Source organism: Schistocerca cancellata, chromosome 3 (assembly GCF_023864275.1).
Source record: "Schistocerca cancellata isolate TAMUIC-IGC-003103 chromosome 3, iqSchCanc2.1, whole genome shotgun sequence".
Lineage (NCBI taxonomy): Eukaryota > Metazoa > Arthropoda > Insecta > Orthoptera > Acrididae > Schistocerca > Schistocerca cancellata.
Window position 1 is genome coordinate 78542137 of NC_064628.1, and position 26060 is coordinate 78568196.

General features: G+C 40.7%; 1 protein-coding gene across 1 annotated transcript in view; it reads right to left on the reverse strand.

Annotated features, from left to right (window-relative positions):
• Positions 1-1969: 1969 nt before the first annotated feature.
• LOC126176125 (uncharacterized) overlaps positions 1970-26060 on the reverse strand; it is a 272990-nt gene continuing 248899 nt past the window's right edge. Inside the window, exon 4 of the mRNA XM_049923263.1 lies at positions 1970-4584. Coding sequence (XP_049779220.1) covers positions 4430-4584 — 155 coding nt within the window. The 3' untranslated portion in view covers positions 1970-4429. The remainder of the gene's footprint in view (positions 4585-26060) is intronic.

Here is a 26060-nt window from a genome sequence, read left to right on the forward strand (position 1 = left end):
GACACCGGAACACGGGGGTTGAAAACCGGGACAATCCCGGTTTTCCGGGACATTTGGTCACCCTACTGTACGCTAACACAATTGTTCAACAACTCTGCATGAAGCTGTGGCCAGGCGGGGCATAGGATACAAAAAGGTCAGGCGTGTGGTGACTGCTCAAGCAAGCTGCATGCTTTTGTCTTTCCAACAGTTAAAGGGTATTTACCCCCATGTAAACCATGTGACATACATTGGGCATGGTCTACACCGTGTTTGCGAAAGTATCGGGAAGAATTACTGCGGGATAAATGACTTCACCGCTGCTCTAAAGAAAGTTGTGGTTAAGCCTCCCACTCGTCAATTTCTGTATCAAGAAATGAGAGAACTCCACCATCCATAGTTTACTGTCATCATTAGGTGGGGTACGGTACATGGATAAGACGCGCGGTTTTTTTTGAACGCACCGAATGTGACCTCAACCCAATAGAAACAGCAGCCATCAAGTAGGCACAACAATTAAACAACAGTGAAGACCTAGAGTTGAAACTTTTTGCAGTATTTAACTGGTATGATCCAAAATTTAAAGGTAGAAGGCATGGAGGAGGAGAAACAATAGAAGAAGTTGATGAGTGTTATGCACATCTTTGGTGGATTTGCTAAAGACAAACAGGAATTTAATTTGTAGAATAATCCAGATAGGAAACCTTTGCGATTTTGACTGAATTTCCGTTATGGGTGCTGAAAAGATATGGTCCATTGGTTTATGCAGATGTTGAGCGGAGTTTCTCCGTGTGTAACGAGCTATTGAGAACAAAGCGCCAGTGACATACAGTAGTGTCAAAAAAATTAATATTATAAATGGGACAAAGAAAGTTAATGTAATGGGTTTAAACTCATATAAAGTAATTTCATCAGCTCCTTTTTGCATGTATTTTCAGAATATTCCCCCTCCCTCTCCCCTTTTCTGGCCATGATTTGAAACTTAAAACCCTTTTACTTCCTCTGCTCTTGCATTTATATTCGACACACAGAGTATAACAAAAAATGTTAGGGCATAAAAACAAGCAGTATTGTCTGTCCTCCAAGCTCGTTCCTCGTACACATCAAGTGCAGTTTCTGCCACTTAAGAGTAGTACTATGTGTGAGACTGCGTTATGATCCAGTTCGTAACCAGTCCACACTGTAGATCATCTACCAGTTTCTGTTCAGCAACTCCATGTGCGTGCCGCCTTAGAAGAAGGAGAATTGGTCAGATGCTGTAAACACTCTGGGCAAAACACCATGAATCTCAAACAATTCTAAATCGATGTTTTTCAAATAATCTGCTGAAACTGAAGAGAAATTCATATAATCTAATCGTTACACAAAGAAATTTTTCATTCTTTACCATTGTATCGTAATGTCCTAAATAATGTCATGCAGTATTCCGAGTTGTACTTATTGCTGCAGCCTTGGTCGTGGAACATACCTGCTGTAGGAGGCGCTGTGGTCCAGGTGACAGTATTGAACGATTCGCTCAAGAATCCATATGCTTTGTGATTGTAAGTATTTTACAACAAAGCGTACAAATTCTAAAACGAAGCGTGCAACATAGCTGAAAGCGTTACATAATTCTTGACTTTAGTAGCTCGAACGATGTTCCATTTACTTGCATGCTACACAACCAGGATGAAACTGAAGGTTCATTCAATATGCTGTGGAAAATATTGTATTGTTTAACGTATTTGTTTTAAGCTCTCAGTTAATGAGACTTTCCTTTCAGTTCTCAAATATTTTTTTCTCACGACTTTTAACATTTATCTTTCAGTAGTACATAATTTCATCGATGTCAGGGGTTGAGCGTATTACTGCCAGTGTGATTAATGTTACCTCATTTCCTCACAATATGTAACATATACATAAACATTTCAGAAGGATTATAGGCTCTTACCACATATTATGTCGGAGTATTTAAGTGAGATTGAATGAACTTATAAAAGCAAGTACTGAAAACAGTCGAATAATTTTATTATCTAAAAACAGTGAACATGAAACAGATCATAGATTCTAGTATAAGTACAGAGTTATCTTTACAAAATAAAATAGCTATTGTGAGAGGATCCGACAGTTCTGAAATAGGTTCTCCATGTTAATAAAGATGCTTGCCATGAGTGCATGTTGACTGAAGTGCGATTCAGAAAAGAACTGTCAGAACCTTCAACACATTATATACTACCAAGGCCCCACACACGTTAGACATTAATTCGTTATGCAGAACTCGATGGCTCTTATTGATGGCATCCACAGCTTGAAATTGTCGAAAATCGCTCTTAGCGACGTCTTAAAAAAATACTAACGATATTACAAGTACAGATGGACATAAGAATATTAGTACAGGTGCTTTGGATGTTATTATAAAAACAAGAGGAACGCCAGAAATCGTAATTAAAACTGTGAAACTTCTTCTATGTGTCCTTTCTTAAAAATCTTCTAAAAGTATTACTAATGCATACCTTAAATAAGAGCGGCACATAAAAAGCCCATTACTTATACTTATTAGTTTCTAACTGGTCAAGTCTTTCATTACTTTATCCTATATATGATATTTCATAGCAACAAAATTAATTTTCTCTGAAAAGATTTCTCCTAAACTAGTGATTAAATTTGAGGTTATTTAGAATATGTTTTCTCAATGAAATATTCTGAATCATTTGAATGTTCATAAGATATTTGAAAATTAATTTCTTACAATAAACACTAACGCTCTTTAGGTGTTTTTGTTTTAATAACAGAGTAGCAGATGCCACAGTACCAACACAAGTGCTAATTTTAATACACTAAAAACAAAATTGCATAAGATTTTTCATAAAATATCTGTTATTAACAACCAGCAGTTGTTTTAGTTCTTCATTTAATTCTTTAACCACTGCTTAGCACAAAATCATTTTGGAATAGTAAGTGTTCTCCAAAAATGTTCAAGGACTATTACACTGCAAACAATTTCATAAATTACCTCAGTAAATGAAAGTTATAGTTATCTATAATGCTGTCCTAGACACTGATATGTAGCAGAAAAATATATATGTATATTTTATTTAGAATTGTTGCAGTGTTTTCAGAGTTTTAATACTGTGCATAATACACAAATTAAAATTAAAGACTACTTCTGACAACAAGCCATTCTTATCAAAAAATATTTTCAAAGCTTATGAAACAAGAATCAACTAAACTCAGGTGCTTTTTGAAAAACGCTGATGAATGAATATTCCCAGTGTGCACTTTCCTTAGTGCTACATGTCAAATTATCTGAAAAGTGACGCACAGAGTAATGTGGAAGCGCTTGCTGATTACTGACGTTTTTTACCACTACACTGCTGGCAAATTGAATGTCCAGGAATAAAAATCACAATTCTGCACTAATCATATAAAGTTACAGGCATCAACTATACACAGACAGAAGATGCTACTTGGTCGAATTACTTCTTTTTAAATAACAGTTTTATAGCAAGTTTCTGCAGTGTATCAAGCTTTACTTACTTATACCTTCGTGTCATGTACTTCACAGTATCTTAAATTTTTAATGTGATGCAATTACTTTATTTATGGTAAAATTACAAGTTACATATTTATACATTCTGAGTGCATTGTAGCATTAAAAGCAGCAAATGATCTGACAAATCACGATCTATAGTCATAAATATAACGATACTTTACGGTTTAGTGTGAAATATATACAAATTCCAGCATCATTCAAGATGATAGACTGTTATTAGAATATGAACATTTCCTTACAATCACAGGGAGGTTAAACATAAGGAATAATTATTTAAAATACAAGTTACAAAAGTAGTATCTTGTAATTATAGTGGAGTCTGTGTATTACGGAAATATAGGTGATTTCGGTAGATACGCCAATACTAATTCTGTTATGAATCCACAAAATTAAAGTTCTACATTTAAAATTTCGAAAAACAGTTCTATGACTCCATAAAATATATTTATTGTGATGGTTAAATGAGAGAGAAAAACCAAATCCTAATTGAAAAGTGATAAAGAATAATGGGAAGCCATCTTTTATACCACTCACATTTCTAGATATTAAATATAGTTACTTTTATTTCACGGTATATTTAAGATCATATATTATGTATCCAAATTTAAATTTAGTGTGACTCGTCCAGCAAGAAAGAGGAAGCAGATCTCACGGGTTGTAATGCCGGCGGTAGCAAGAGCGCCAAGTTTCTGACAGCTCTAAGTAATTGGACCGCAGTGCTAGCTCACTCTGTGACTAAATCTTTGGGCTACCTCGTACGGTATGTGCATTTCGGCGCAAATGTTAAGACAGCCGCCTGTGGTGTTGTAAGTAGACGTGGCCACGGCTGCCGGCATGGCGGAGATCTGCTTTCTCGGTTGGCCGGACTGCTGAACGTCGCTTGGTTCAGAGTGCCGACGTCCGTAGCTTCGCGGGCTCCTAGATGAGCAGCCTCCCAGCGCCGGCCCCTAGGAGCGCCACCAGCACGGCGACAGCAGCGCCCGTGGCCGCGGCGGCGGGCTTCTTAACTGCGCCCGGGGCGCCGTTGCACGCATCTTCCGCGCAGCAGTACACGTTCGTGCCCCATGATTCTACTGCAAACAAGAACACACATCGTTACAGGTTCTCTGCAAGCGTACACTGCACATTGCACATGGAATGTCATTATTCAACACACAAAATGTTCTCGAAATGAAATGAGCTAAATTTAGTTAATTTAGTGTCACTGAACGCGAAACTGACGAAAAATATTGTCTGCAGCTTTCGAATTGGAGGCATTGCTTGTAATTTACGTTGTTTTCACTAATTATCAGGCACTATTTAGTGTATGACTGTGAGAAAGATACATTTCACCTATAGGAATGTTAGAGAAACCTTTGAAGAGAAGAGAAGAAGTTGTATGAATATCAAACGCTCAGATGAGAACCCAGTATTAAGCAAAGAAGGGAAGGCTGAAACTGGAGAAAATATATAGAAGAGCACACAACAAAGGAAACGAACTTGCAGACAAAATTATGGATTAACGTTATTTACTTATTTATTTATTACACTTTTAGTTCTTTAGGTATTGGGCTGTTCGAGTAATGACCCATTGTAGAATAAGCGATTTATGAGTCAAATACCACGCCAAGGCAAACTGGCAGTGAGGCAGAGGCAATTCCAACTGAAAATATTTGGGAGAGGATTGCCAGTTCTAGCGTTTGTCTTACAACCAAGGGCAGCTTCCTGGAATCCTTTGTCGGATCCAGAGGATGGAAACTGTTTTCAGTTTAATCCTGGGAAAAACTAATAATAAAGCTGTCCTGTCTGTCTATTTGAACACGCTAATCTCCAAAAGCGCTAGACAAATTTTCATGGGGTTTTCACAGGCAGCGTTTGCAACGTACAGGCCTTATTTTATCAAAATCGGGTAACGGTAAAAAAAGGGTCTGTTTGAACACATTAATCTCCAAAACTACTAGACGAATTTTCGTGGCATTTTCATAGGTAATTTAAGCGTAGCCTGGAGCAACATTAGGCTTCATTTCATCAAAACTCAATCACGAAATCAAAGATATCGTATTTTAAAATTTATCAATGCAAAATTAACTCAGCCTGTTACATTTTCAAGGTTAAAGTGCTGAACCGATTTCGATTAAATTTGGTATGGGGATTGCTTCAATCCTGAGGAAGAATATTGACTACTCTAGAAAATAAAGAAAAAGAAAATACTCCTAAGATGGTTAACTAGGGAATGCATACCTTTTTTTCATGTGTCCTTTCTTACATGTGTCGCATATGTGCATAATACGGGGTGATTCAAAAAGAATACCACAACTTTAGGAATTTAAAACTCTGCAACGACAAAAGGCAGAGCTAAGCACTATCTGTCGGCGAATTAAGGGAGCTATAAAGTTTCATTTAGTTGTACATTTGTTCGCTTGAGGCGCTGTTGACTAGGCGTCCGCGTCAGTTGATGCTAAGATGGCGACCGCTCAACAGAAAGCTTTTTGTGTTATTGAGTACGGCAGAAGTGAATCGACGACAGTTGTTCAGCGTGCATTTCGAACGAAGTATGGTGTTAAACCTCCTGATAGGTGGTGTATTAAATGTCGGTATAAACAGTTTACAAAGAATGGGTGTTTGTGCAAAGGGAAAAGTTCTGGACGGCCGAGAACGAGTGATGAAAATGTAGCACGCATCCAGCAAGCATTTATTCGCAGCCCAGGAAAATCGACTCGCAGAGCTAGCAGAGAGCTGCAAATTCCACAATCAACTGTATGGAGAGTCCTACGAAAAAGGTTAGTTATGAAACCTGAACGTCAACTACCCGAGGCGCCAGGCAGCCCGTGACAGAGCACTTCATCACTGGCCTCCAAGAAGCCCCGATCTTACCCCCTGCGATTTTTTCTTATGGGGGTATGTTAAGGATATGGTGTTTCAGCCACCTCTCCCAGCCACCATTGATGATTTGAAACGAGAAATAACAGCAGCTATCCAAACTGTTACGCCTGATATGCTACAGAGAGTGTGGAACGAGTTGGAGTATCGGGTTGATATTGCTCGAGTGTCTGGAGGGGGCCATATTGAACATCTCTGAACTTGTTTTTGAGTGAAAAAAACCTTTTTAAATACTCTTTGTAATGATGTATAACAGAAGGTTATATTATGTTTCTTTCATTAAATACACATTTTTAAAGTTGTGGTATTCTTTTTGAATCACCCTGTATATACATTGTGTAAAGCATAGCTCCATCAACATCAAGATGTAAAATTGCGCGCTCCTCCCATGTCCATGCATTGCACTGAGACAATTGGGGAAACGGGCGGGGGTGACGCACTACGATGCTTGCTTAAAGAAGCTTATAAGTGAGGGCAGCTGACATTATTGAACATACAATAACTTACGATCACTCATCATAATAAGATAACTGATGTGTAAGTGCAGCTGAGGGTAACAGCTAGAGCAGAACAAAGTTGATGGCCGAAAAGGAAGAGCGAGTAGATGCAGAGACATTAGAGACATGACACTGGAAGAAGACTTTGAAAGAGCACTGAAAGACGTAAGTCAAAACAAGGTACCTGATGAAGATGAAATTCCATCAGAATTATCGAGATCACTGGAAGAGTGCACCATGACAATGATATTCCACCTAGTATTCAAGATATTTGAGACATTCAAAATACCCTCAGACTTCAAGAAGAATGTAATAATTCCAACAGTTTCCAAGGAGGACAGGTACTGACAGGTGTGTATGTTACAGAACCCTCAAACTACAAATCACTGACAAGAATTATTTACAGAAGAGTGCTAAGACTGATAGAAGCTGACCTGTGTGAGGATAAGTTGGGATCTGGGGAAATGTAGGAACACACGAGACCATTCGGGCCCTACAACTTTGTTTAGAATAAATACTGACGAAAGGGAAAACTATGTTTACAACTTGTCACCATGTCGGCTGGAATATAATCTTTGAAATTACTTAAGGATACAGGGTACTTACGAATGACGGAAAAATCGAAATTTTTTATGACTTTATTAAATTCTGCAGTCTTTCCTGATTACATTGATATATACATTATAGGGTTTGAAATGAAAAATGACCTAAATATACCAAATTTTAAAGTTATGGTCAAGTATGCCACCACACCCGCTTTATTTCTGTTACAGAAACCAGTATTAGTTCGAAAAGAACCGTGAACTTCCTGTTTCCAGCGATTATACGTATGATACATTGTATATGTTGGTAACAATGCAGGTTTCTAGTGTCTTTAAATGATTATCTTTGCTAGTATTTACTTTTGTTTTACTGAAGCAGTTTGTTCACGCGTTACTGAATGTTTGTCGTCCAAGTGCTACATATACACTCCTGGAAATGGAAAAAAGAACACATTGACACCGGTGTGTCAGACCCACCATACTTGCTCCGGACACTGCGAGAGGGCTGTACAAGCAATGATCACACGCACGGCACAGCGGACACACCAGGAACCGCGGTGTTGGCCGTCGAATGGCGCTAGCTGCGCAGCATTTGTGCACCGCCGCCGTCAGTGTCAGCCAGTTTGCCGTGGCATACGGAGCTCCATCGCAGTCTTTAACACTGGTAGCATGCCGCGACAGCGTGGACGTGAACCGTATGTGCAGTTGACGGACTTTGAGCGAGGGCGTATAGTGGGCATGCGGGAGGCCGGGTGGACGTACCGCCGAATTGCTCAACACGTGGGGCGTGAGGTCTCCACAGTACATCGATGTTGTCGCCAGTGGTCGGCGGAAGGTGCACGTGCCCGTCGACCTGGGACCGGACCGCAGCGACGCACGGATGCACGCCAAGACCGTAGGATCCTACGCAGTGCCGTAGGAGACCGCACCGCCACTTCCCAGCAAATTAGGGACACTGTTGCTCCTGGGGTATCGGCGAGGACCATTCGCAACCGTCTCCATGAAGCTGGGCTACGGTCCCGCACACAGTTAGGCCGTCTTCCGCTCACGCCCCAACATCGTGCAGCCCGCCTCCAGTGGTGTCGCGACAGGCGTGAATGGAGGGACGAATGGAGACGTGTCGTCTTCAGCGATGAGAGTCGCTTCTGCCTTGGTGCCAATGATGGTCGTATGCGTGTTTGGCGCCGTGCAGGTAAGCGCCACAATCAGGACTGCATACGACCGAGGCACACAGGGCCAACACCCGGCATCATGGTGTGGGGAGCGATCTCCTACACTGGCCGTACACCACTGGTGATCGTCGAGGGGACACTGAATAGTGCACGGTACATCCAAACCGTCATCGAACCCATCGTTCTACCATTCCTAGACCGGCAAGGGAACTTGCTGTTCCAACAGGACAAGGCGCGTCCGCATGTATCCCGTGCCACCCAACGTGCTCTAGAAGGTGTAAGTCAACTACCCTGGCCAGCAAGATCTCCGGATCTGTCCCCCATTGAGCATGTTTGGGACTGGATGAAGCGTCGTCTCACGCGGTTTGCACGTCCAGCACGAACGCTGGTCCAACTGAGGCGCCAGGTGGAAATGGCATGGCAAGCCGTTTCACAGGACTACATGCAGCATCTCTACGATCGTCTCCATGGGAGAATAGCAGCCTGCATTGCTGCGAAAGGTGGATATACACTGTACTAGTGCCGACATTGTGCATGCTCTGTTGCCTGTGTCTATGTGCCTGTGGTTCTGTCAGTGTGATCATGTGATGTATCTGACCCCAGGAATGTGTCAATAAAGTTTCGCCTTCCTGGAACAATGAATTCACGGTGTTCTTATTTCAATTTCCAGGAGTTTATTTGTGGAAGTACATATCCTTTAGTGTGCAATAAATACGAACTATGCCACGCACCAAGAAATTCAATAAAAGAAAATTCCGTGGCAATAAGTTCACAAAAAAAGTTTAAAGTAACCTGTGTAAGTGAGACCTTAACTTTGCCCGGCGAATTGAATGTTCAAATAACTTACGGGTTTGCTGCCGGGTGACGTCGTCGACCACCGCCGATGTTTTGGTCAGAAGGTAGACTGATGCTACGTTGGGACATTCTGTTTATAGGAAGCCTACTCACACTGACTTGTATCTGCGAGCTGATAGTTGTCACCATCCAGCTCAGCATGAAGGAGTGCTTAGTACCTTGGTTTACAGGGCCCACGTTATCTCAGACCCTGAAAGTTTGGCAGCTGAGCTATCACATCTCGAAGTCACCTTTCGTCAGAATGGTTATAGTGAGAGGCAGATCAAACGTGCGTTGCGCTATCAGCCTTCTGTGCAACGGGTGAGTGACGACAGCAACGAAGTGGCCCCTAAGTCTACGGCCTTTTTGCCCTACGCAGGAATCATTTCCAACAGGATTGGCCGTATTTTACGGAAATGTGCTGTGAAATGTGTTTTTCGACCACCTTCTAAGATTAAGGCCCTGTTGGCGTCCGTAAAAGATGATCTTGGTTTGCGTAAGGCTGGTGTCTATCGTATTCCTTGCAGTTGTGGCGTGTCATATATTGATCAGACAATCAGGACTGTGGAAGACCAGTGTATTGAACATAAGCGTCACACACGCTTACAACAGACGAACAAATCCGCTATTGCAGAACATTGCCTTGACACCGGTCATCCTATGGAACACACGTCCAGCTAGTGGGATAGTGTTATTAAGGAAGCTGTTGAAATCAAACTATCAAGCAACCTCATAAGCAGAGATGGTGGATTTTGTTTAAATGCTGCATGGAATTCGGCTCTGTCTCTCATCAAAAAACAGAGGGACAGAATTAGTGCTACCTCACCTGTTGATTAATAGTCACTATTGATATTTCTGATGTTGGTTATCTTTGGTTGTGTGTTACTCTACGGTTACTTGTTCTGTGTGTGGTATCTTCCCTGTTTCTCCTCTGTGAACCGAGGTATTAAATTCCCTTGCACATTGCTTCCTCCTTGGATTTGTGCCTTGAGAATGGCAAGGTGTGATCCTGTCGAAATATCGGCGGTGGTTGACGACGTCACCCGGCAGCAAACCCGTTAGTTATCTGAACCTGTGTATGAGTTCTCCAGGGTAGAAACTCCCACATGACACGCCTCCTGGTGATTCAAATTTTTGTGTTACCAATGGCTCTGTTTGCAGTGGATTTGTTGTTGTTGATGTGGGCATCTTATCTTCTTTGATAAAGGAAGTGGCGAAATGTCAACAATGTGATGGTGTAGGCTGTCTGGAAATAACTGAACAACAAAGTAGCAGGAAGGGTTTAGCATCAAAATTAGTTGTTCTGTTTAGATCCCGGAATAAATCTACCTCGAAAATGACTTCGGACATTGTGCATAATTCATATGACCTAAATTTGAAGTTAGTGTATACAGTGCGTGCAACAGAAAAAGGAGAAAGGCTTCTGAAAGGTTTTGTGGTTTGATGGACCTTCCTCCTCCTCCCAGTAGGTTCAGCACGTACATAAAAATACTTTTAGGTGCCTTGACGGTTGTGTCTAAAGCATCTATGAAACGTGCAGTAGAAGAAACTGTAAATATTACTGGAACCAGGGACATTGCTGTTGCACTTGATGGGACGTGGCAACGTCGAGGACATCGTTCCTTGAATGGTGTTGTAAGTGCTACTTCTCTGGAGAATGGAAAAGTTGTTGATGTTGAGTGCTTATCTTAGTACTGCCACACCCACCATGCTAACACTAAAGGACATATTGAAGAAGAATTATGATGGAGATATGGAGTGTGATGGAGCTCTACAAATATTTCAGAGGTCGGTGCCCGTTTATAACGTTAGATATACGAAGTACCTAGGCGATGGGGACTCTAAAGCTTTCAGCAAACTTAATGAGTTCAATGTTGATACCTTGGTAACAAACCTGGAGTGTTGAGGACATGTGCAAAAAAGGATGGGTGCTAGATTGAGGAAGCTACGAAGAGAAATGAAATAAAAGTTGCTATCCGATGGAAAATCTGTGTCTGGCCGAGGCAGGTTGACAGAAACTGAAATATACCTTCTTCAGAGTTAGTATGAACCGGCCATTAGAAGAACTGCACCTCTGAATGATGTTACAGCAATGAGAAAAGCTGTATGGACCACCTGCTTTCATAAGTTGTCCACAGATGACCACCCTGTTCACGGACTTTGCCCTAAAGGAGAAGATTCTTGGTGTGGTTACCAAAAAGCAAAAGAAAGTGATCAACTATACCATCATAAGCATTCTCTTCCTGAGCCTGTTACGAATGAAATAAAACCAATTTTTAGAGACCTGAGTGACCCTGTTTTGCTTAGTAAATGTCTTCACCGGGGCACTCAGAATACAAATGAAAGTTTCAGACATTGCATATCGGAAAGATTACCCAAGAATGTTTTTGTAGGACTAAATACATTAAAAGTTGGTGTGCTAGATGCAGTGATATGTTTCAATGATGGAGTGATAGGAAGGTTGGAAGTCCTGAGAAATTTAGGCATAAAATGTGGCTCTAATATGGAAGATCAATTGCTTGCGTGTGGCAGACAATGGGTGCATGAAGTTAAAAGATTCGCTCTTCAAGTTAGCAAAGAACAAGAAGTGCTAAAAGGAATGCCAAGTGAAAGGTTGAAGATGAAGAAATGATGCAGGGCATCGAATATGCCTCAGGACTGTTCTGAGGCACAGTTTAATTGGTCTCATATCTTCATTCGCAATTTCCCGCAAGTTGTATTTTTCAGAATTTAGGTACAAATATTTCCTAAAGTTTATAAAGCATTGCTTTAATTTTTTTCTATAACTTGCAATAGTCCATACTTATGTAATAGACCTAAGCTTTATTGCAGAATCAACTAAATTATAGAAAAAATAACATTTTTAGTAGGAAAAAATTATAAAAATTAAAATGTAGGACGTGATATTTTTTTATCCTTGTAATATACATAGCAGGTGGAATTAAATAGGTCTGGTACCTCAGTCATCATGTCATGCATACCTGGAAAAAATTTGCTCTCCTTCAAATGTATAACATTGGATTAAATGGTACCTCAATTAGAGGGAGCATTTTGGAAAGAAAATTGCATCAATTTCTTTGTGATTTTTTAGTAATCCTAAGCAGGTTCAAAAATATTCAAAACAATTCTAATTTGTTTAGAAAGTGTGCTGCACTACCTGATATCAACAAAAAATCTGTACAACATATACATTATAAATAGTGCCTGAAAGAAATAGGTGTTGATTTTTGAATAATATTGAGCTAGAAACTTTTCAGGTATGAAATACGTGGACCAGAAGATTATCTACAACTTGTAGAGAAATTAGACAGCAGTTATAGAGTTAAAGGACATGAAAGGGATGGAGATGTTGAGAAGGGAGTGAGACAGGTTTGTAGCCTACTCAGATGTTACTCAATCCGTACACTGAGTAAGCAGTAAAGGAAACCAAGGAAAAGAATAGAAAAAGAATTAAATTTGAAGGAGAAGAAATAAAAGCTTTAGGCTTTACTGATCTCATAGGAATTTTGTCAGAGATGGTAAAGGACTTGGAAGGTCGGCTGCACGGAGTGGATAGCGTCATGAAAAGGGTTATAAAATGAACAGAAACGACATTAAAGGAAAAGTAGTGTAGTGTAACAGAATTGAATTTGATGAGGGAATTAAAGTAACAAGTAGTAGGCCAGTTTTTCTGTTTGAGTAGCAAGAAAATTGACAACAGCTGAAGTAAAGAATATATAGAATGAAGACCAGCAATGGCAAGAAACGTGCTTCTGAAAAAAAAAAAAAAAACCATGAAATACCAACGTAAGTGTTAGGAAGTCTGCTCTTAAAGTATTTATCTTGAGTGTAGTGAAACGTGGACGATGAATAATACAGACAAAAAGAGAATAGACGCCTTCCACATTTGGTGATACAGATGAATGTTAAATATTAGATGGGGAGACCGTAGTGAAGACGAACTGAGTCGAATTTGGGGAAAAGAGCTCTGTGGCTCAAGCTCGCTAAACAGAAGGATACTTTTATAGGAGACACTCAGAGCCATTGACAAATAGTTAATTTGGTAACAAGGGCAAGTGAGGCGGGTAAAAATAGTTCGAGAGTGACTAAGACTTGACGACATTGAGCAAACAGATCGTAGCTGCGCGATTACCTACGAAAATATGAAGAGACTTGCACTGTATAGGCTATAGTGGAGAGCTGCATCAGACTGGTCTTTGGACCGATGAGTACCATAAGAGCAAAAACTACATCAATATAATTTATCCCCTAACTTCGATACTGATGGTGTCGGGCCTGATGGTCTAGTGGTTAATCTCATACCACGATCACGAGGTGTGATCAAAAACTAACGACAATTTTTGTTTTTCTTGTTGTTGTTGTTGTTGTTGTTGTTGTGGTCTTCAGTCCTAAGACTGGTTTGATGCAGCTCTCCATGCTACTCTATCCTGTGCAAGCTGCTTCATCTCCCAGTACCGACTGCAACCTACATCCTTCTGAATCTGCTTGGTGTATTCATCTCTTGGTCTCCCTCTACGATTTTTACCCTCCACGCTGCCCTCCAATACTAAACTGGTGATCCCTTGATGCCTCAGAACATGTCCTACCAACCGATCCCTTCTTCTAGTCAAGTTGTGCCACAAAATTCTCTTCTACCCAATCCTCTTCAATACCTCCTCATTAGTTACGTGATCTACCCATCTCATCTTCAGCATTCTTCTGTAGCACCACATTTCGAAAGCTTTTATTCTCTTCTTGTCTAAACTATTTATCGTCCATGTTTCACTTCCATACATGGCTAAACTCTATACAAATACTTTCAGAAACGACTTCCTGACACTTAAATCTATACTCGATGTTAACAAATTTCTCTTCTTCAGAAACGCTTTCTTGCCATTGCCAGTCTACATTTGATATCCTCTCTACTTCGACCATCATCAGTTATTTTGCTCCCCAAATAGCAAAACTCCTTTACCACTTTAAGTGTCTCATTTCCTAATCTAATTCCCTCAGCATCACCCGACTTAATTCGACTACATTCCACTATCCTCGTTTTGCTTTTGTTGATGTTCATCTTATATCCTCCTTTCAAGACACTACCCATTGTTTTTCTTAAAGTATCATTATTTATTCATCAACATCGACTTTGTTCCCTTCAGAGTGATCTCTCTCAGATATAATACACTTGTGCCAGCGCTTTTGCCAATCTTGGAAGCACTTCTGGAACTCGCTTTTCGTTGTGGTGTTCGGCTCCTTCAGCAATTCTGTTTTTAGCTCATCATGATGGTAAAGCTCGTGCTTTTATGGTTCTCTTCAGCCTCGAACAGAAAGAAGTTGCAGGGACCATATCCGGCTAATACGTTGGTGGAGCAACATAATGTCTTTTTTTTTTGCCAAAAAAATCACGAACATGTATTGAGGAAAGAGAGGGAGCATTATCGTGACGTAATTTCCACAAGTGGTCTTGCCACAATTCTTGTCGTTTTCTTCGGATTGCTTCACGCAAACGGCGCATAACTTCCAGGTAGTATTCCTTATTGACCGTGCGACTATAAGGCGGGAACTCATGTTGCATTATCCCATTGTAATCGAAGAAAACAGTGATAAGAGCCTTCACATGTGATCGAACTTCTCGAATTTTCTTCGGTCTTGGCTCTTCAGGTAGTTTCCATTACGACGATTGGGCGTTGGTTTCGACGTCATACCCACATACCCATGTTCCGTCACCCGTTATAACCTTCTATTGAAGTTCTAGACCGTTCTCGACTTCATTCAACAATTCCTGAGTGATGTCCGCGTGACGTCGTTTTTGGTCGAAATTCAACAATTTCGGAACAGACTTTGCTGCTCCACGTTTCATGCACAGAACATCCGAAAACATTGGCATGAGCCAAAGGATATGCCGAGTTCATCAGCAGCATCTCTGATAGTGACTGAGCGATTTTCCAGAACCATTTTATTTCAAATGGTTCAAATGGCTCTGAGCACTATGGGACTTAACTGCTGAGGTCATCAGTTCCCTAGAACTTAGAACTACTTAAACCTAACTAACCTAAGGACATCACACACATTCATGCCCGAGGCAGGATTCGAACCTGCGACCGTAGCGGTCGCGCGGTTCCAGACTGAAGCGCCTAGAACCGCTCGGCCACCCCGACCAGCCATTTTCTTTATTTCTTTCAGATTATCATCAGTAATCAATGAGTTAGGGTGTCCCGGCCGTCGTCTTCAACGTCTTCTCGACCCTCTTTGAAACGTTCATAACACTCGTAAACTCTTGTCTTACTCATAGCAAATTCGCCAAAAGCCGCAGTCAACATTTAGACTGTGGTGCTGCAAAATTTAATGCAAATTCTTTGATTCACCTGTTTCGTAAGTAAAAATTCGCAGAGTACTCGGAAACATGTATAACTTCTTCGACTGTCTACAATAAACTAAGTATTTAAAACAGCCGAAAATGCAAACATACATCAAAAACATGTACACCAACAAGACAAAAAATGCTTTATAAACAAATGTACAAAGCCCGAAAAATTAAAAAAATCCCTTTACTTTTTGATCAGACCTCGTAACAGCTTATTGTGCTTTAAAATTACCTTTAAATCTAGCTGCATGTGAACTTCCCGTATATGACAAAACAAAATCGTCATTACATGGACACATATCGGAACAGTGCGAGCCAGTCATAAGGGACGAAAGTACAACGGCCCACAGATAGTCTCTGGAAACACTGAATAGAACACTCCGGGACTTACGAGATAACGCGATTTAGTGGAAGGTGTATTACTAATACTTTCAGGAGATTTTTGTCAAACGCTGTCTGTCATTCCGAAATGGACGACAGCGGATGAAATAAACGCCTGCTTAAAAAGCCGTTCGTCTGGCAATACGCAAAAATAATCTGTTTAGCAACGAATATGAGAATACCAACCTCGGGAGCCGAAAGAGCAAAATTTTTCCGAAAACCTTTTACAAATGGGAGAACGCAACTATCCAATAGACGAAAATTCTGACCAAATCATACTGACAAGTGATTGTGAAACATCGTTGAAACACTTGAACAACTTATAAACGGAGTACACCCGTATATCGTCAAAATTATAGCAATTGAAGGTGGTTACGGAGCGATTTATTCTAGCGACGAAAAACGGAATTGTCAACGACATCAACAAGACCGACAAAGAGATGATTCCGTAGGAAATGAAAATTTACATGTCGATCGATACCATGACTGATGGAAACCGAATTGTAAATTTTCCTTCTGGATTTTAAAATTCGTTGAATGTTCTAGGAATGCCGTTACACTGGCTCAAATTGAAGGTTAGTTCGCCAGTCATTTTATTACAGAATCTGAATTCGCCGAAAGTATCTTGTTGTACCAATGGTACCAGATTCTGCATCGGACAACTGCAGAATTACAACACCGAAGTTAGTATAACGACTAGAAAAGGTAAAGGGCCAAAGGAATTTATATAGCGAATACCTTCAATGTCATCTAGACTAGCCTTCAGTTCCAGCCGATTGCGATTTCCAGTAAAGTTGGCTTACGGCAGGACAGTCAATGAAGCAAAGGGCCAAACATTCCGATTTGTGGTGTTAACTTAAAGGAACCAAGCTTTTCACACTGCCAATTGTACATCACGCACTCGCTAATTGGATCACCTCACAGTTTATTCATTTATAGTCCGAACAATAAAACTACAAATATAGCGTATAAGTAAGTGCTGTGAAAAAGTGAAAATATAAATATGTACACACAGTAAAAACTAAACTTGTTGTTAAATTACGTAACTTTCCATTATGACCTGCTTTATTTAAATGATATTTTATCGCAATGTTCTTTAATAAATTTAGTATACACTGGGTACATCGTACGTTTAATGGAATAAAAGTCTGAGTTCCATTAAACGTACGCTGTATATGTGCAACTGTATTGTAAATTAAAACTGAAGAAACTGCAAAAAGGTGGGAACTTAAGGAGATGGGACCTGGATAAACTGAAAGAACCAGAGGTTGTAGAGAGTTTCAGAGAGAAATTGGGTAACGGTTGACAAGGACGGGGGAAAGAAATACAATAGAAGAAGAATGGGTAGCTTTGAGAGATGAAACAGTGAAGGCAGCAGAGGATCAAGTAGGTAAAAAGACGAGGACTAGTAGAAATCCTTGGGTAGCAGGAAGTGCAAAATGGCTAAGCAGGGATGGCTAGAGGACAAATGTAAGGATGTAGAGACATATATCACTAGAGGTAAGATAGATACTGCCTACAGGAAAATCAAAGAGACCTTTGCAGAAAAGAGAACCACTTGTATGAATATCAAGAGCTCAGATGGAAAACCAGTTTTAAGCAAAGAAGGGAAAGCAGAAAGGTGCAAGGAGTATATAGAGGGTCTATATAAGGGTGATGTACTTGAGGACAATATAATGGAAATGGAAGAGGACGCAGATGAACATGAAATGGGAAACATGATACTGCGTGAAGAGTTTGACAGAGCGCTAAAAGACCTAAGTCGAAACAAGGCCCCGGGAGTAGACAACATTCCATTAGAATTACTGATAGCCTTGGGAGAGCCAGTCCTGACAAAACTCTACCATCTGGTGAGCAAGATGTATGAGACAGACGAAATACCCTCAGACTTCAATAAGATTATAATAATATACCAATTCCAAAGAAATCAAGTGTTGATAGGTGTGAAAATTACCGAACTATCAGTTTAATAAGTCATAGTTGCAAAATATTTACACGAATCCATTACACACCAATGGAAAAACTGGTATAAGCCGACCTTGGGGAAGATCAGTTTGGATTCCGTAGAAATGTTGGAACACGTGAGGCAATACTGAAGCTACCGCTTACCTTAGAAGATAGATTAAGGAAAAATCAATTATACGTTTCTAGCATTTGTAGACTTAGAGAAAGCTTTTGACAATGTTGACTGGAATACTCTCTTTCAAAGTATGAAGTTGGCAGGGGTAAAATACCGAGAGCGAAAGGCTATTTACTATTTGTACATAAACCAGATGGCAGTTACAAGAGTCGAGGGACATGAAAGAGAAGAAATGGTTGGGAAGGAGTGAGACAGGGTTGTAGCCTACCCCAATGTTATTCAATCTGTAAACTGAGCGAGCAATAAAGGAAACAAAAGAAAAATTCGGAGTAGAAATTAAAATCCAAGGAGAAGAAGTAAAAACTTTGACGTTTGCCGATGACATTGTAATTCTGTCAGAGACAGCAAAGGACCTGGAAGAGCAGTTGAACGGAATGGACAGTGTCTTGAAAGGGGGATATAAGATGAACATCAACAAAAGCAAAACGAGGATAATGGTATGTGGTCGAATTCAATCAGATGATGCTGAGGGAATTAGATTAGGAAATGAGACACTTTAGCAAAACTCATTTACTAACTGATGATGTTCGAAGGAGAGAGGATATAACATGTAGACTGGCAATTGTAAGAAAAGCGTTTCTGAAGAAGAGAAATTTGTTAACATCGAGTATAGATATAAAAGTCAAGAAGTCTTCTCTGAAAGTATTTATATGGGTTGTAGCCATGTATGGAAGTGAAACATGGACGATAAATAATTAAGATAAGAAGAGAACAAAAGCTTTCGAAATGTGGTGCTGCAGAAGAATACTGAAGATTAAATGGGTGGATGACGTAACTAATTAGGAGGTACTGAATAGAATTGGGGAGAAGAGGAATTTGTGGCACAACATGACTAGAAGAAGGAATTAGTTGGTAGGACATATTCTGAGGCATCAAGGGATCACCAATTTAGTATTGGAGGGAAGCGTGGAGGGTAAAAATCGTAAAGGGAGACCAAGAGATGAATATACTAGGCAGATTCAGAAGGATGCAGGCTGCAGAAGGTACTTGGAGATGAAGAAGCTTGCACAGGATAGAGTAGCATTGAGAGCCGCGTCATATCAGTCTCAGGACCGAAGACAACAACAACAAAACGTCTGTCCATTAGGGAGTATGGTCCGCATGCCATCAACCGCGTGATATATTCTGACCCGGAAAACACCTGATATTACAGCTAGTTATTATTATTTATTGATAACTAAGTTTTGTCAAAACGTAACTTACGCTAATGTATTTTTAATAGAACGATCGAAAGGGGCACTGCAAAATATTATAGTATCCGTGGATGCCATTCGTTTGTTCATAATGTTTCGCAGATTGCATTAGAAAGGAGAGGCTTCATGGATGTGAAACAATGTAAGGCATTCGCTAACGAAAGAGAGTAAGATAGACTGGAACTGTTGTGCTATAGTTCTTTCTGCTCATAGTTTTGAACTACTTATCAAAGTCATACACGGAAGCGTGAGAGTAAAATTTAAGATAACGTAATCTGCCCTTAATGACATCTGTAGTGTGCCTTTGACAATGGAAAAAAGATTAAAATGTTTTAAATCCTAAATATGTAAAATATTGACTATAACTTTATGACCCAAGTAAAGTAGTACAATCATAAGAGTAATGGGAAATTAAGAACGCTAGAGAAGTATGCGCTGTAAATTCTGAAGAGGCAACCAAACAAATAGAAGAAAATTTCGTAACAAGAGCTGAAAGTACGAAAGAAAGCAATATCACTAAGAGAGGCCCAGCTTTGTTTATGAAAGGAAAAAGAAGGTAGAAAACTACTAGCAGGCTGAATGAAAATAGTGCTGGATTAAGTTTTGGTTTAAGAGTGAACGAAAACGGAAATGACTTCTTGAAGCAAGAAAAATGAAAATGAAAACTTGTTGAATGTCAACGCTGCTAAGAAGTGAAGTAATTTTTTCTGCTATAGACGCAGAACTGCACAAGCTGTCTGAAGCAGTCTGGTTCAAAAAGATGAAAACTTCTCCCCGACCAAAGAGAAACATTGGCATTAGCCCGTGAATAATGTTGTGCTCTAGAAGAACAGGACTGCTTACAAAAGCAAAACAAGCAATAAATAGAAACTAGACAAAAAAATGGTTCAAATGGCTCTGAGCACTATGGGACTTAACTTCTAAGGTCATCAGTCCCCTAGAACTTAGAGCTACTTAAACCTAACTAACCTAAGGACATGACACACATCCATGCCCGAGGCAGGATTCGAACCTGCGACCGTAGCGGTCGCGCGGTTCCAGACTGTAGCGCCTAGAACCGATCGGCCAACTCGGCCGGCAGCAACTGGACAGTTTTGGTGCCTTAAGGCGGACACATCCTAACAAACACACAGTTCGCAGTTCATCGGTTGCTTCGAAGCTAACACAGTCGTGCTGGGATCAAGTAGCTACATCGTCGTGGTGTAAATGTGTGTTCTGTTTCACTATTGTGCTTCAGTTTTCCGTCGAATCAAATATTGCTACACGTCGTGCAACTGCCTGTTTAGTTTTGTGATTCTAGGACAAAGCGAGATGCAGTCCTCGATTTTGTAGCCTTAGTGTGGTTCAGAAGGCAAGTTCAGTAGAGCAGCAACTTCATATCGGTGGTTTTCGCAGTGCAATTTCTGTCGTAAAGTCTTTGCAAAATGAGTGGGCGTAAAGGGATATTTTGTGTAGATAGTGCACCACGGCTCATAATTATCTGAAAAAAGTCATATTTCACAACTGCCAGGAGCTGCTGATAGATAAACATTTATTAATTATCTGTGCTATTGTCTGATGATAATAATTCATGTGTGGCAACGTAATACTGTGACGCCAAATAAAATAACACGATCCAGCGCCACTGCAGTCAACAAAAAAATACGTTATTCATGGTCAGTAGCAGCACTTATTGATGTAGTTAATTAACGTTTATCCACTGTCGTAAACAGATTCAATCCTCCTGACTGTAGAATTCACTCTATCTAAGCCAAGCAGTATTTACATTCAATCTGTTAGCGCTTTTCCTAGATCTTTTTTCCTTTCATCGAGAAAAAAATTTAAAGAATAAAGTACTGAACAAGCTACTTTTACTATGCGTTTCACGAATTCAGTCCAATTTTCAAGTGCTGCCGAAATTTACATTAATATTGAGTGAGATTTCTAAGCGTGTGTTTCCCTGTTGTCTCTTGCCCTGCTTCGTCCTTTTGTGGACTTACCACAAATATTAATCTTGAAAACATTAATCTTGAAATTTTTGGATTGTTAAGTCTGAAAATAGCATTTTTTATGCATCTGCTTACATGTACTGCACTTCCTTCATTTTGCAGAAACCTGTCATCCTACGTGTCAAAAAATGTAACTAGTGCAGTAGTTTATTATTTAAATAATCACTGAACCTTCGAAAAACTTTTTTTTATAATGAGTGGAATTAAGAAAGACATAGATATTAATATAGATTTCCCGATTACTTTCAACTATGAAATTTTCTGCTGTTTGTTTCGTTACCTCTTCAAACTGTGGAACAAACACTTCTTCACTTGGCTCTCAAAGTAATGGACAAATGTAACCTACAAATTTCCAAGATTTCAAACGTTCTACTCTCGTTTACCGTCGCAAGTGCTCTATTTAGATTGTAAAGAGGTTGCATCCGCTGCTGCGGCGTGCTCTCCCCACACATTATGGAATTTGTGTGCGACAGTGTACGAAGATTAAATAATTATATAAATCCAGTTTTCAGTCGACAACATAATGCATTTTACTATTCACGTCATCGACGCAGAATAGTTATTTTATTTCGTGCCACATTAAGGCTACTGTAAATAATTTTATGATACCTTAACTTGATCAGATGTTCGAAACCGGTAGTTCATAGTTTTTTTTTTTATCAACAGCTCTTGATGTTTCTGAAATATTGCATTTCTTTTCAAATCATTAGATACATTTCGTCTTTTCTTTTACACTAATGGCCAATAAAATTGCTACACCACGAAGATGACGTGATACAGATGCGAAATTTAACCGACGGGAAGAAGATGCTGTGACATGCAAATGATTAGCTTTTCAGAGCATTCACACAAGGTTGGCGCCGGTGGCGACACCTACAACGTGCTGACATGAGGAAAGTTTCTAACCGATTTCTCATACACAAACAGCAGTGGACCGGCGTTGCCTGGTGAAACGTTGTTGTGATGCCTCGTGTAAGGAGGAGAAATACGTACCATCACGTTTCCGACTTTGATATAGGTCGGATTGTAGCCTATCGCGATTGCTGTTTATCGTATCGCGACATTGCTGCTAGCGTTGGTCGAGATCCAATGACTGTTAGCAGAATATGGAATCGGTGGGTTCAGGAGGGTAATACGGAACGTCGTCCTGGATCCCAACGACCTCGTATCACTAGCAGTCGAGATGACAGGCATCTTATCCGCATGGCAGTAACGGATCGTGCAGCCATGTCTCGATCCCTGAGTCAACAGATGGGGACGTTTGCAAGACAACAACTATCTGCACAAACAGTTCGACTTCGTTTGCAGCAGCATGGACTATCAACTCGTAGACTATGGCTGCGGATAGCCTTGACGCTGCATCACAGACAGGAGCGCCTGCGATGGTGTACTCAACGACGAACCTGGGTGCACGAATGGCAAAACGTCATTTTTTCGGATAAATCCAGGTTCGGATACAGCATCATGATGGTCGCATCCGTGTCTGGCGACATCGCGGTGAACGCACATTGGAAGTGTGTATTCGTCATCGCCATACTGGCGTATCACCCGGCGTGATGATATGGGGTGCCATTGGTTACACGTCTCGGTCACCTCTTGTTCGCATTGACTGCACTTTGAACATTGGACGCTACATTTGAGATGTGTTACGACTCGTGGCTCTACCCTTCATTCGATCCATGCGAAACCCTACATTTCAGCAGGACCGCATGTTGCAGGTCCTGTACGGGCCTTTCTGAATACAGAATGTGTTCGACTGCTGCCCTGGCCAGCACATCTCCTGATTTCTCACCAACTGAAAACGTCTGGTCAATGGTGGCCGAGCAACTGGCTCGTCACAATGCTCTAGTCACTACTCTTGATGAACTGCGGTATCGTGTTGAAACTGCATGGGCAGCTGTACCTGTACACGCAATCCAAGCTCTGTTTGACTCAATGCCCATGCGTATCAAGGATGTTATTGCGGCCAGAGGTGGTTGTTCTGGGTACTGATTTCTCAGGATCTATGCACCCAAAATGCGTGAAAATGTAATCATATGTCAGTTCTAGTAAAATATATTTGTCCAATGAATACCAGTTTATGATCTGCATTTCTTCTTGGTGCAGCAATTTTAATGGCCAGTAGTGTAATAAGCATGTCCAAATGAAACAATTTCTTTTCTCAGATATGGGACACTACTCTGTTCTTTTCGAAGTTCGGGGCCTTCCAATTAATTTACTTCAAAGGAATGTTTCGAACTTTGATAGTCAGTAGAGAATTTGTGACTTTCTTAAATGAGTTTTGTGCGGTTGATTTATTACAAGTATGCTCCTCTTTTTTTCGACTGTGCAGGCTTAACGATGATGATGATGGTTGTTCCATCATTTCCTTCCACTGAACATGGCAAGAAGTATCTGTCAGTTGACATTCATCCGACTCTGCCTACAGCTTACAGTACATTACACGTGTGACTTTCAAGATAGTAGGGATTCAGAAGCTTCAAGTTCGCATCAAGGAAGGCAAGGTCGAGAGAGTCTACAGCATTTCATGAAAAGCTAGCACTATGGTAATGAGTTTTCCCTCTCTTTTTGTGAAGTCTTTAAAGACTTCAGTAAGCGAGATGGCTCTTAGCAACCCCAGTCTGTAGCAGAGACGCTTCCAGATATTGATCAGACTTCCAGAGAAGCCACAGACAGTGATCTGTCAATGTCAACAAGAGTGGTGTTCCCTGGGAGCGCTGCCGCAGCTGCGTCTAAAATACGTGAAGTGGGAAGGACTTATTAACAAAACAAAACAGAACAAAATAAAGCTTTAACACTGCAGATTTATACGGCAGATTACATTCGTGGAGCCAACGACTCATCAGATCCCCTCACTGTAAATACGTACACTATCTATCGTCTTTTTTTGGAAAGAAAATTCTGTAGCACTATGGACAAACTCTGTCTGCTGTCTGTTAATCTTTCTCAGTAGATGTCAACTTTCGTTCGTTGTCAAGGCAAATGGAACTTCAGTACTCCAAATACGGCTACTGAAAGTTGCTGCTTCTCTGAGAACACAGTTTCTTTTCATGCACAAAATTGTTCAGATTTTATTCTTTTTAAGGGCACCGTCAGGCACGTCATCACAAGAACTAGTGGTTCAAATGGCTCTGAGCACTATGGAACTTAACTTCTGAGGTCATCAGTCCCCTAGAACTTAGAACTACTTAAACCTAATTAACCTTAGGACATCACACACAGCCATGCCCGAGGCAGGATTCGAACCTGCGACCGTAGCGGTCGCGCAAGAACTAGTGGAGTAGCTGACATTGGCCACTGAGGGAAGACAGGACGACAATATTTAATCAACTGATTTTTTATTCTCGTTTTGAGCGATTTATAGACAACGCGTGAAAATAAAACTATTACAGCTTGACTACGTTGTTGAAGATGATTATTTACGCACAAATACAGAATTTTCGATGGCGTTATATGATTGATTGGCTACATTATTTCTTCACCATGAATCCTTCTCTGTAGTACATTCCTAGTACTATGCAACACATTTAATCTCAAGCTAAACTCTCAAAATTAACAGAAACAGCCGTAATTTGCAAACGACAATGATTTATTGTTGTTGTCTTCAGTCTGAAGACCTGTTTGATGCAGCTCTCCATGCTAGTCTATTCCTTGCAAGTTTCTTTACCTGTGCACAGTTACTGCTACTTAGAGTTGTAAAACTCGTAGGCTACCGTAAAGTATCATACAGTGAAGCGCCTTAGAAACTGATATAGGTACGTCTAATCAAATACAGAGATATGGGAACAGGCAGGATACGGCGCTGCGATCGGCAATGCCTATATAAGGCAACAAGTGTCTGGCGCAACTGTTAGATCGGTTACTGCTGCTACAGTGGCAGGTTACAGGTTACCAAGATTTAAGTGAGATTAAATGTGGTGTTATAGTCGGCGCACGAGCGATGGGGCACAACATCTCTGAGGTAACGATGAAGTGAGGATTTTCCTGTACAACCATTTCACGAGTGTACCGTGAACATCAGGAATCTGGTAAAACATCAAATCTCTAATATCGCTACGGCCGGAAAAATAATACCCTGCAAGAACAGGAGCAACGACGACTGAAGAGATTCGTTCAACGTGACAGAAGTGCAACACTTCCGCAAATTGCTGCAGATTTCAGTGCTGGGCCATCAACAAGTGTCAGCGTGCGGACCATTCAACGAAATATCATCGATATGGGCTTTTGTAGCCGAGGTCCAACTTGTGTACCCTTGATGACTGGACGACACAAGGTTGGACCCGTCAACCCTGACACTGGACTGTTGATAAGTGGAAACATGTTGCCTGGTCTGAGGAGTCTCGTTTCATATTGTATCGAGCGGATGGATGTGTACGGATATCGAGAAAACGTCATGAATGTATGGAACCTGCATGTCAGTAGGGGACTGCTCAAACTGTTGGAGGTTCTGTAATGATATGGCGGGTGTGCAGTTGGAGTGATATGGGATCCCTGACATGTCTAGATACGACTCTGATAGGTGACACGTACGTAAGCATCATGCCTGATCAACTGTGTCCATTCATGTCCACTGTGCATTCCGACGGACTTGGGCAATTTC